Here is a 13,129-nt window from a genome sequence, read left to right as displayed (position 1 = left end):
GAATGGAGATATTCGGCACCAGAAATCGGTGCCAAAGATCGGCTACATGAAATCCTTTCATGGGATAGATTGCCAATAGCCTTATGGATATCCTGTCAAGTCGATCGTTGCACGGGAAGGGCGCCCCATATTACCCTATATTATTTTCCCTAATTTCCAGGCATTGGCATCGGTAGGTCCGTGGGTTTTGTTCCGAGCCCTTGGATCGAGATTTGTCATGTCCGGATTACTCTGTAGAGTAAAGTGATTCGAGCACCCCCTGCTATGTAGATCTCGTTACACGTAACGTACCAAAAGGGTTGTCCAAGCCTAGCCTATATATCCCGGTAGATTGGATCTGCCATCCGTGCAGGGAAGTACAAGGCGAAAAAAGGGGGAAGAGACTGAGAGAGAAAGAGAGACTGAGAGCCCGAACAGAGTGGATCCCCGGGCCCACCCACAGAGATCGTGCTCTGTATGTAAATGGTAATTTTCCATAGGTTCGGGTTGCCGATCTTTGACGGGCCCATCTTTCCCCACAGGAACCGCCCTTTTGGCAGACGTGCATGGCGCGTTGTGGGGCTTGATTGGATGACAGCAAATGAGATGTGAAATGAGTCCCCGAACCTCTCGTCCCAATCGAGGGCACAGATGGCTTCCGACGGCAGACAGGCGGGCCTTGGTGGGTTTGCAAGTGACTCGTCTTGGGGCCACGCTAGCCGGCTTGGACTTGGTCGTCGACGATCATTGTTCAATGTTACTCTGGTGTGCTGGCTTCTGAGTGGAAGAGCCTCATGGTTCATTGCGATTTGGCCTGAACCAAGAGCAAGGTTTGCCTAATAGTCGTGTCCATTTTGACCGGGATTTTTTTTTTTCGCTGTTTTCCTGTGATAGCTTTTTTTCTTTTTCTTTTTCTTTTTCTTTTTTTCACCCTCATGAAATGACTTGATCGGATCCACCGAAATTAACATGGAAAGATGACAGCTGGAAAGTGCTCGATTTAGGTCTGGAAAGCATCAGTGGGTCAGATAAGGGGAAGCGAAAAAAAAGAATAATTTAGCCCGGAGTTCCCGCAGACTATTGGAATGACTTGGGCCCTTAATTCATGAAAGGTGGGTTTGACAGCAAACTATTAGCCAGGTTCAGCCAAGCCATGTAATCAATCAATCAATCAGGATGAGCTTAGCCGACCAGAACCGCGGGACTTTAACTACGCCATACCGCAGCCCTAGCGGCAGGGACGGAGTGGCCGTCAACAAAGCAACCAAAACACGAAGAAACACGAACTAGCGCCACAACCCTGTCATGAGCCACAGTCGGTCTTCTCCTAGTCTTCCCCGTCATATCCAATCACGGACCACCGCAGGGTTCCCCAGTGGGCCAGTGCATCTTCCGTCTCCCCAGTGAGGCGCAGCATGACCATCTCTGTCGGCGATCCCGGCACCAACGCTAACATCCAAACCACATGGGAAATGAGATCATCCCCCTTCCAGCACCATCATGGAAGCTCGTATCGATCCTGGCCCACGTTTTCCCAACTCTGGGGAGATGCAGAATGCCCAGACAAATCACCGTCACCGTTACTCACGGTCGGGGGTCTCGCCCTACGAGATGCAGTAACTCTAACTAAACGCGAATCTCCCATTCGTGCTCTCGGGTAAATACGAACTGCCATGTCAGAGATGATCGCCAGGTTGTCATGCCCAGAGCCGGTAGGTTACGTTAGGCCGTAGGCCGTTTGAAAAATTGGTATATGCCAACGCGTTGGAAATGTCCCACCCTGAAACACAGGGCTGAAGGATAAAAGAGCCAGTCAGCACTGAGAACAAGGATGTTACCCCTAATACACGTGTGATGGAACCCTCTCCAGAGATCCAATCCAATCCAGTCCATTCCCCAGAACCCTCTTCCGCCCCCAACCTGTGAAACTAGTCCCGAAGAGGCTCTCTCATGAGACTGGAAAAAGGATGGTTAGACTTGGCCCATCTACCCGATAACACGCCGTCACCGTGGACTCGGGAATGTCAGTGTCAGACTATGGAGGCTAGAATCGTACGTTGAACTCTTTACACCGGCGACCCCGAAGCCACATTTTCAAGGAACCAATTTTGTTATACTGGAGAAGCTCGGCCCATAGTATGGTCCATGTGAAGATGAGCTTGATTATCTATCAATCCGTTGATTTGGAATTACATGACCGTGCCCATACTAATAAGTATTAATTTAAATTTTCTTCATTTCTTCATATTCTGTTTAGATTTGTTTACTTTACTTTTCTTTTCTTCTCTGCAAGGGCCAAAATATCCCCACGCCAACGATTCCACGGTCGCGCCAAACGCCAACGCCAACGCCCACGCCCACGCCCACGCCCGAGTGCATCTCAGATCCTCCACGTGGTCCACCACATGGTTCGTCTTATTCCTCAGTTCCTGCACCTAAGAATATCTCTGGGGCCGGCGTCTACACAGAACACTAGGCAGTCACAGAACAGTAGGCAGTACGATGTAGATCATCCTAAATTTATCGGTCGCTCACAAAAAGCAAAAGGGTTCAACAACTCATTTTGGACCGACCTCCGAATACCAAGCCGCGACTAAACAATACTCTAAGCCCTATTGCACGGCGGGTCCATTCTGATTGGACGGCATTCCCTGTCTCCCACATGGCGGGGCCAAAACAAGGCATGGGAATTCTAAAAACAGAAACGGACGTTCGTGCGGGAGGTAAGCGATCGCCCCGTGTTAGTCTGGGGATCCCAGTTTCCGTTTCATCTATGCGTAACGCTGCGCTATTTGTGGGAGGTGTTTGGGAATATTTATCGCGATATGCGTGCTATTTTCATATTGCCAAAAGATGTAGCCGACGGCCTAAACTCATTGGCCGAAAACCCTTACATGGTAACACATATCCAATCTTGGCACGTCCAAGAAGGGCTCTTCCCTGCATGGCTGTATAGTGCTTGTTTTGGAGCATTCTCGCCTTTCTATATTTATTTTGCGTATCTGACTGCTTTGGGATGCATTACTGCGCATGCGACTCTGAAACCATCTCCTGCGTCCGTTTCAGTATTCAATAATGCCATGTGGTGCATACATGCAAGGAGGTCGCATGTCCTGTAAGCACAATTTACTTTGGTGATAGGGATTATAGTTTACTTCGGCCGAAGGGCTCCCAGGAATTCAGTGCCGTGTCTCGTGGCTCGGATTTTTAGATTTGACAGGTGTGGGACAGAAAACTTGTGCACTTGCAGCATGAGGATAGTACTTGGTCAGCATGTAGATTAATAGTCAGCGAAATAGATGAGCAGTAATCAATTAATGGAATTGGTTAGATTTTAGAAGGATTGACGCTATCTCAGAGCCTCCTGGTTAATGCACGTCAACCTTCCTGGTTGATTCCTCCCAGTCGCGTGGCACCATACCCTACTCAAATTGAAGATAATAGAGTGGCGGTTTCAGAACGCGAGCCTAATCTATCTTCACCTCCGTCTCCACTTCAGTATCTTTGTACCTAAGCTTTCCTTCGTACTTCGCATTCCATTGACAGCTCCGTACCACGAAAGTAAATACAAAGTGGATCAAATTAAACAACAATCACTTTATTTCTCACCAACCCAATAATGAGCCCCCAAAGAATGAGTGTTCATATCCCCCCTAGATCCCAAATTGACACTCCACACCATCCAGCTTACAAAGGCTCCCTTCCCAGCTTGGCCCCATCCGAGATACCCGACGACATTCCGCACAAGCCATCTACAAGCAAAGACCATGATCATCCAAGTCTAGACTTGATTCATGGTACGTGCATTCACCGTATACCTAGACATTCCTCCGGTCGATCTAGATTGTCAACTGACACCCACCTCCACTCGTTATCAGCGGGTCCAGTACATATTATATTCCCCTTTAAGTTCCCCTAAAGGCCAGGCCAAGGCTAAGGCGACGGGAAGAAATCACGGGAACTCAGTAATGTAGACCCTAGAAACCAGGAGAGGCAACTGATTCGCCGAATATACGATAAGCGGCTCCCATGGCGCATTTCACGGTCGCTTTTGTTTCCGGACTAACCGTTTCAGTCTGCGATAGGCGAATTCCATCCCCCATGTCTCACTTTTGCTTAAAGGACGAAGTTATTGTTCTTGGGCGCATGACAGGTATGACAAAAAAGATAACTGGATAATTTGTCTTGCACTAGTTTAGCGTGGACTAGTGCCAGGTTGTCAGGGGCGGAATTGTCGAACTCGGCTACGGGTTTCGTTGCGCTTTTTGTGTACATGTCGTGTACATTGTGCCCAAGTGGATTAATTGATTATTGATCGGGCAATGTCCTCCCCTAGGCCCAAACCAATCCTGTACGGAGTCGATACCCCTGTCTCCTACCGCATTGAGCTCCAGTATTCTAGTCACATCGTTCCCCCCCCCTGCATAATTATACACGTCGTGGTCGCTGGGGATATTTCACGTCCACCGGGGTTTAGTCATGAATGATTGGCGGGATGCCGTGGATCGCGGTCCGATCCTTGAGTCCACGGGAACCATGTGTCGGAAAGTGTATCGGACCCAAGGTTCCAGGTGGAGTGGTCGTATGTCTCAAACCTGGAATGGGGTTGCACTGCTCAATAGTACGGGTCCTAGATCCTCCTTGGACCTCGTAATGAGGTGTCTAGGCATGGGATGGGGATAGGGAAGGTTTCCAGAATAGATCGGTCTAGCTGTATTGTACAGATCAAGATATATGGATAATTACACGTATTTACGGTATTAATCTCCGGCGACTTTTGTCTACTTTTACCCCGTATTCTGCCTGCACGTCTGAACCTAGGTGCTTGTGGCTTTTACTAATGCATTGGCAGGATCCTTTCAAGGCTCGAACGCATGTTTGCTTTTCTATCGGCGGTTACGGGTGCCTGAGTCACCCGGGTGCCAGAACGAACCCTAACTCCATGAGCGACATGGCCAATCATGAGTACAGTGTCGCACACTATTGATGCAAGATAAGGTGCAAATGAGGGGAAGCGATGCATATCTCTTCCTAGAACTGAAGTAGGAGGAATGATCAGCAGAAAATCGGCACATCAATCTATCCATCTCCTTCCTAAACGAACTCCTGACTCGCTTGCAGGTTTGCATACATGTATGAAATACTAGCTTCTTTTCGTAATAGGTCCAGATGGGGTTGCTGTTGATAAGAGTTAATCTATTTTGGCCCTGTCATGACATCAGGCATCAAAGTTGATCGACATAAGGTGATCGCCTTCGAAGGCACTAGGATTACTATGTATTACCCCTCCCCCTTTCCACTACTAATAACTTCTCAATGTGTAACCGCGGTAGAGGAAAATCATGGACGGGTTACACAGTCGTCTGGTGGCACGAGTTCGAGATTCTTGAACCCTATCGAGGGGGATACAATGTTGACGTGGATCCAAGGGCGTGGTTACCGATGGTCCCCGAAGGTTTTCTGACATCTGGACATCTGGACCCCGGGAGGCGAGGGGGCGTCATAGCGTCAAATTATACCTATCAAGCTTGATTCCGGGTCAATCAAAGTTACTGAGTCTGGAGTGTGGCTTGAACATCCATGCAACCCAGCGACAGAGGGAAAAAAAATTACAAGGAAAAAAAAAAAAAAAAAGAATATCACAGTTGACACGGGCACGATCTACATTTGCAGTAAAACATCGATTAGCGACTCTGACTGCTGTCACATTCCAAGCTACTGGGAATCAAGGCGGGTTAATGTATCCATCACATTCATATTGGGCGATGGGCGATGAATAAACTAAACTGCAGCGGGAATCTCGGGAAGCAGATTGCATAAGCGCCAAATGATCGACAAAGGAACTTGATACCTCGCGTTATCCACTTTTTCACAATTGGATCTATCGCTTTCCGCATTTCATTTCCGCCCACGGGCTCGGAGAGATTCCTCTCGCCCCCGTGCTGTACGGACCAAAGGAGAAATACATACTAATCAATTGATCCCAAAAGTGCGACTGACCCACCATCTCCATCGCATCCGATCCGAAATCGTAGGAAAAACTTTGTTAACTATGTGGGGTGTCATCTCCACTGACCACCCGTGTCCACAGTGTCAACGTACAGTAATACACGGTGTGGCACAATAAAGGACAGAGCAAAGCTCCGTCTCCACAAATTCCACAGTCCCAACATCCCCAAAAAGAAATCTCAAACACACTAAGCAACCTATGGGAACCCCGTATCGCCGTCTCCGAGATGGCATCGCAAATCCTCTCCCCGATCCGACTAGACCCACACACCGAGGCGGTGTCACGATCCACATAAAAATCCTTCCTGGCTTGACAGACCAGACGTCATAGCGTTCAAGCCGGGTGGGTGTCACGGCATGCTTTTTCCGAATTCGGAATGGATCTTGGTGGGGTTTGCTCGGGCAATCCGACGCACTGGGTTTTGGGATTTGAATTTACGACTGGACTGTGCCGTGTTCCATTCCTCGCTTAGAGAGGAGCTATGGGCGCCGAGGAATTGAATTCCAGGAAATGATGCAATTGCGGTTTTGGGGTGTGACGTTGTGTATTGAGCGAATGGCAACCGCAGGATTGGAACACGTAGTCAATTCTGAAAGTTGGGTCGATTCTAACTGGCTCTCGCTCTGTCCGTCTGCTTTGAGTTCTATAGTTTTGGTGATCGGATGCGTGGTCTGCAGGTGGCTCAAGTTCAGTTCAAGTTTCTGCAGGGTCTGATCTTTGCCTTGTCGGGTGATAGAAATCCGGAGGAGTCGGCGATCATGTCAATCAACTTTGAGATCCAGCTTCGCGTCGATCTGGATCTTACGTCAAATGATGTTTGATTTGCGATTGGTAATCTGATTAAGTGCTTATCGGGAGTCCATTCGGGACTCAGGTTGGAGACGCTCGTGATTTAAATAGGCATCATGTTCTACATATGTAGCCTTGGAAACGGTCATTCGGAAATTGATTACGTGTTTGAGAGCAAGGGGGGTCTTGTTATATTCTGTCTGCTGGTATGTCTGATTGTGATTCAGGTACTTCAAGGTCGGTGTTTGCTCAGGTGTTTCCAAGGTCGCGTCGGGGCCTATAGAGATGGAACCACGGAACGAGCCCGGGAATCGAAAGTTAGATTTAGTGTCATTATTGATTTCTTCCCTTAAGAGATACTAGTAATTAAAATATTCCAAATCCAATTTACTCGTTGTATGCTATTCTTCAATACCTCAAATCTGATTGTCAGCATCCTCAAATCTAAATCTCAAATATATTTCAAACTACGACCAACTTGACTCCGATTCCAATAATTCACAAGGTCAATTCGAGGTCTCGTGGTCTTATCAGACCTCCAGTCCTGGAGACTCCAGTCCTGGCCAGTCCCGGGATCAGACACGCATTGGCCTTACTTCCAGGGGTAGGTGCTGTGTAACCAGAACCACGGTGAAGCCCCAGGTTCCATGGTTGATAATCATCACGAAGCGCAGTACGAAGTGTCGACAAGACAGAAACGTTTGAAAGCATAAATTAAGTATCCTGGTTAATCGCGCATAAAATAAATAGACGTCGGAAAATAGAGCTCATGTCATCTCTCTAAGCCACGGACGGGTACAATAAGCGGGCATAGCCTTCCCCAATAGGAACCTGGAGGCGAGGCGAGGCAACACGAAACAACCTGGAATAATGAACCTAGGTTAAAATGACTACTTCATGGAAGACCGTATTCTTGATTAATTGAAATGCAACTGTCATACGAGCCACTAATCTTGAAACTCCGCATCAGCCATATCTGAGTTAATACCCTAATGGGACGCTATATCCGCGCATACTACTCCAGCGCCCGCCTCAATACACGTACAAATATAAATCTCAAACGTAGTCGGTAGCGTACTAATTAAAGTCCAAATGCATGCGTAATAACTCACCAAAAACTCAAAGCTACGTTGCACAAACCCTGCCACCTCGTGTCCCACTCCCAAGCAAGATGAGATCCCGATCCACCGGAGAACAGATTCAAGTGGTACCCGAGCATTACCGATGGATTTCCCTGCATGTGTACAACCGGGGGTGCCGAGATGGAAAGAACCTTACACTGCGTCAGTCTTTCATAATGGGGGAAATCATCAATCAATATTAGTAAGTATTTGCCACATTCGATGTTTGACATCCCCGCAGCTTGTCGATCAGGGACGAAATAAACATCAATTAAACCCTGTAAAACTCATAGTATATCCAATAGAAGGAATAAAGCGACTGACATCGAACGTCGCAGCTACCTACCATCTTGGGATGAAAATGCGTTGGTTTTGGAATCCTCTTGTGTTACGGAATAGGTGGATTGCAAATGCATTTCCTGGTCATGTCAAAAACATTGGTTGTTATGGAGGGAGGGGGAGGGGGATGATTGGCAACCCCGCAGAAAGGAGAATTTGTACCTCGACCGGAGAAGTAGTAGAATGAATGCACTTACCTGGGCCTTGGACTTGTACATATATATTCGAGTTCAAGTATATACTTGGGAACCTCATGGTAGCACGGTAACAACAACAGCCAACCGGGAAGCCCGAAGTCCGAGCAAAGGTAATGTCTATCTGCTTCAGGCCGTTGCACAACATCGTGTGCGGTAAGATGAACAGACTGGACCGGCCGGACAGATTCTGAAACACGGGGGGTCTGTGATATGCTTGCGCCTCGTGATCTTTTGTGGGACATTGTTTAAGAGATCCAAGTTAGTTTGGACTTAGATGGGATAGCATGAGGATGAATGGATTGAGGGTGTAATCAACTACTGGCTGTGTCATGGTATCAGATTACAATGTCGACATTGCAGTCGTTTGTGGAGAGGAAAAATAATGATAAGCCTAAGATGTGAGTCCAGTCAAAGCTAGAATTACTAGTTTTATTGAGTATCTGCCTCAATCGAGGTAAGTATGTAAGTATGTACAGGCAAGGATAATTGTAACAGGATCATGATCATGTTGCCCAATCTGAGTCCAACTAGGTAATCACACTCTGGTTCTTGTAAAGATCACAGGCGTGGGGGTGCTGGAGACAGTACTTGGGCATCAAAGCAGTAGCCATGACACCATTTGCAACCAGGTACTCCCGGAAGTTCAGGAGACGCTGGGTAAGGAGGGTAGTTCGCTTGTTGCCTTTGGCATCACGGTTACCAGACCACACGAGCTCAGCCAGGGCAGCAGCACGGGGCCACATTTGGCTGGAGATGGTTACATCGTCAACCTGCTCGGACCAAAGGGGAGCTTCGGCGCCCAGGACGTGTTTGGCCTGGGTTTTGGTGAGGTTCGTGAGGAAATCGTAGTCGTAGATGCGCTGCCAGGTCTTGTACGGGGCACACCAGGAACCGCCGTTGCCGCCATAGTTCAGATTAACGCTACCGTCTGGGTTGGACATCACGTCGTAGCGGGGGTCATTGCCTAGGGCGCCACCGTGGCCGCAGTCCAAGTAGAGGAAGTCGGAGGACGAGACGACAATATCGTAGCCTCGGGCAGTGAGGTTTTGGATGTTGGTCAGGCCGTTGTTCCAGGTTTGCAACACAATGTCCTTGGGAACATCGTGTGCGGCCTCGGTGGACAGAGCAATATCCTCCCACATCATGATGCGGCGATGAGAACCAGCAGCCCGGAAGATGGGCACGGCATGGTCCACCCAGTACTGGGCCAAGTCATTGTAGGTACGCGAGGAATCCTCCAAGAACCACTCGGTAATATAGGTGCTGAAGTTGTAGCAACCGGGCTGGAGCTCGTCAGCACCAGTGTGGAACCAGTTGTCCGTAAAGATTCCAGACAGCTCATTGTACACGTTGCGCACAACCTCATAGGTCTTGTTGTAGATGATATCCAGTTGACCAGGGTTAGGCTCAACGGCAGTGTGGTAGGTCCAATCGTCATTCGACCACCATGAATGGGCACAGGCGACGATCTTCGGGTCAACCTGCTGCCAGCCAGAAGATGAGTGTCCAGGCATATCGACCTCGGGAATGACGCGCACACCACGGGCGCGAGCATAGGCGATCACGCTAAGCATATCACCCCTGGAGTATGTCTCACGGGGCGAGTATGCGTCCTTTGTCATCTCCGGGTAGGACTTCATGTGCATGGGCCAGGACTGAGAGTCGTCCAAGTGCCAGTGGAGCACATTGAGCTTGGACAGAGCCATGCCGTCGATCTGCTCCAAAATCTTAGGCAAAGAGATGAAGTTGCGGCCTGTATCAATCATGATACCACGGTAGGGATACAGAGGTGCGTCCTTGATGCGGACTGGCTCCTCAATCATCAGACCACCTTTGCCGTCCGAAATGATGAGCTGCTGCAGCGTGGTGAACGCGTGCAGTGCACCCCAGACCGTCTGCGCGTGGATCTTGACGCTACCCGCAGACTCCGTCACTTCCAAAGTGTAAGATTCGTCGACGCCATGCTGAAGATCGGCGTCACCATCGACCAGGGACAGCTGAACGGACTTGATTGGTTTGGCACTGCGCTTGGTCAATCCCGCCCCGGTCGGGAAAGGCTGAAAGGAGGAGATAGAAGCTTCGGTGGCGGCGGGGACCCATTGGAGGCTGGTGATGGCGGCCCATGCGCGTTCCCAAGCTTTGTTGACAATGGCGTGAGTGTGGCCATGGGCGTCGGTGGTACGCAAGGAGAGCTCGTGAACGGAAATTGGACCGGACGATCCCCAGGTGATGTTGCGGGGCGCGGGAAGTGGGTTCACCTTCACGGCCGACACGGTCGCGACCAGGGCGCCCAATGCGCCGACTACCATGGAGAACTTCATGGTGACAAAGTGGTTGAAAAACGAAAGGACAGAACCAGTAGGCGACGGGGGTTTATTTATGTTCGGCCAGACGCATGCCGATCGACGCTGATCACCCCCTGGTATGTACGTGCATAAAAACAAATCAAGATAACCGGGGCTTAACGAAATATCAAGCTATGAATCCACAATCCCTTGAATGTTCCATCGAAGGTTACATCGCTAGACCTGTTTTGTTGGTAAACAGTCAAGTGCGACCTCCACATACTACATTGGGGTTGTTTCTCCACTTAACCCCAAACGTTCATTTTACATTCATGATAACGCTCCTCAACCGCAATCTGATCATAAATTCATGGCAGATTGGATTCGTTTAAAGATGGCCTAAGCGATGAGGAATGACACAGTCACATTCAGGGGGGCATCTGACCTTATCTACGGTGTGGGGTATACTCCAAAGGCTAGCACTCGATGACAGCGGGGTAAAGGTATCACGATTGAACTTATTACACAGTCTCAAGCCTCTAGCGATTTCTCCGTCTCCATTCCCTCTCGGAACTCCTCGTGAATGGCCGCAATGACCTTCTGGGATGGTACAACGCAAGGACGACGGGGCAGTCCGCCATATCCACGGTATGATTGCAAAGCGCTCTTTACAGCAACAAATCCCCCATGGATGGCACCCCAATCAGCCCGCGCAACAATAGCCTGCAACTTTTGCGCCTCCTCCACCTTTCCGCTGCGGTACAGCTCCATCACGCGCACACTTGACCGAGGGATGAGGTTCGCAACTCCTCCAATGATACCGTCCCCACCAGCGATCAGAGTCTGAAGAGTAAAATCAGCCGATCCACCAAAAGTCAAAAACTCCGGCTTGGAGGAAGCAGCGACACGAGCCAGCTTGCCCGTGTTTCCACAGGTAAGCTTGCAGCCGATGATATTAGGGTGCTGGGACAACGCAAGAATGTCGTCCGAGGAGAGGTCCAGCCCGGAAGAGGCGCCGGGGAAGTTATAAATGAGGACAGGGACTGGTGAAGCATCGGCGACCGCCAGGAAATGTGCGTGAAGGGCCTCGTTGCTTACGAGGGCCTTATAGTAACTGGGAGGAAGGACCAGCACCGCGTCGGCGCCAGCCTCGCCAGAGTCCTTGCAAAGTTGGATAGTTTCGCGAGTGGATGCGGCACCACAGCCAGCAATCACAGGCATCGATGGGTAGCCTGCAGCATCCACAGCGCGACGTGTCGCGGCTGTAATAGCTTTGCGCTCTTCGCGGTCCAAGTGCACTGCTTCGCCATTACTGCCCTGGGTGACCAAGCCAGTAACGCCACTGCGGGCTAGGTATGCGGCGTGTTTCTCGGTGGTCGCCAGGTCTACCTCTTCATCTGGCTTGAAGAATGCCACTGTGGGCACATAGACTCCCTTGGCGAGGGGGTTTCGCTTGATTGTACTGGTGGCTGTCATGATGGTGATCTAGTCAACAATCAGCATTCGCGTTCCACCCACGGTAAGGGCTATCCGACACTCACTTAAGAAGGATGATCTGGGGGCATTGATCGGGGTAATGGACCAACTAAATAATGTCTGGGGATTCCTGATCTTCAACCCCCACGTCCCCCACTATATGATTAGCCGTTCATGTTGCTCTGTTTGTCATCCACAACTGCGGAGAGAAAGACATTCTTCCCCCACGCCTTATGCGGGGTTAAAGCTCAGTCATGTTGATTGGACTTGATTCCTCCGATTTAGTTTGGCTCGGAGGAATTCCCGTCCAAGAATGTGATACTTGCATAAAAAGTAAACGGAACATGGGGTGGATCTTGGAAATGTATCATTGCCGTGAAAAAGCGCGTATCCATGTTCCGCATCGATTGAGGGGATCCCCCACTTCGCGACGACGTGGGGGTCGGGCAATGAGAAGTGGTCATGGATTTCAATATTGGCCAGTAAGACGTCTTGCCTCCGAGGTAAGTATCATTTGAGTACAAGTGATACTGTAGGTAAAGGTAAGCTATGACCTGACGCGTTGTGCAAAAGTTGAAGTCTGCACCGGAACCTGACATCCAAGGATTAGTGTCAATACATATATATCTCACTGACACGTACGCATCGACATTCACATGCAACTTCCAAGCAATTTAGAGAAATAATCTTTATTTAAAACCCGATTGTTGTATAGAACATAGGAATTGATATAGGTATCCCCATATATGAACATCTAAATTCATGTTTCCCCGTCGCGACTCGTATAGAGACCGGTCGCTGCCAAGAACCTCTTGCTCGCATCACGCTCTCAACCACCGCGATCCGACCTCATTCCGAAGATCTTCCCGAACTCCCTGTACCAAGAGGCCCAAGCGACCCTCAAGAGGACCCTCCAACCATCCACAGGTGCCC

General features: G+C 49.5%; 2 protein-coding genes across 2 annotated transcripts; both read right to left on the bottom strand.

The window, feature by feature from the left end:
• Positions 1-8,962: 8,962 nt before the first annotated feature.
• On the bottom strand, positions 8,963-10,756 carry N7484_010548 (beta-N-acetylhexosaminidase; the record flags this gene model as incomplete). The annotated part of the gene is made up of 1 exon (XM_057120935.1): positions 8,963-10,756. One exon carries the CDS (start codon positions 10,754-10,756, stop codon positions 8,963-8,965), a length of 1,794 nt encoding a protein of 597 aa, XP_056966689.1.
• Positions 10,757-11,251: 495 nt separating this feature from the next.
• Positions 11,252-12,196, bottom strand: N7484_010547 (dihydrodipicolinate synthase family protein; the record flags this gene model as incomplete). The annotated part of the gene is made up of 1 exon (XM_057120934.1): positions 11,252-12,196. One exon carries the CDS (start codon positions 12,194-12,196, stop codon positions 11,252-11,254), a length of 945 nt encoding a protein of 314 aa, XP_056966688.1.
• Between the last annotated feature and the right edge of the window lie 933 nt (positions 12,197-13,129).

The sequence above is a fragment of the Penicillium longicatenatum genome (assembly GCF_028827895.1).
Source record: "Penicillium longicatenatum strain IBT 33135 chromosome Unknown contig_7_segment0_segment0, whole genome shotgun sequence".
NCBI classification, from domain to species: Eukaryota; Fungi; Ascomycota; class Eurotiomycetes; order Eurotiales; family Aspergillaceae; genus Penicillium; species Penicillium longicatenatum.
Note: the sequence above shows the minus strand (reverse complement) of the source record. Positions and strands in the feature narration are given on the sequence as shown.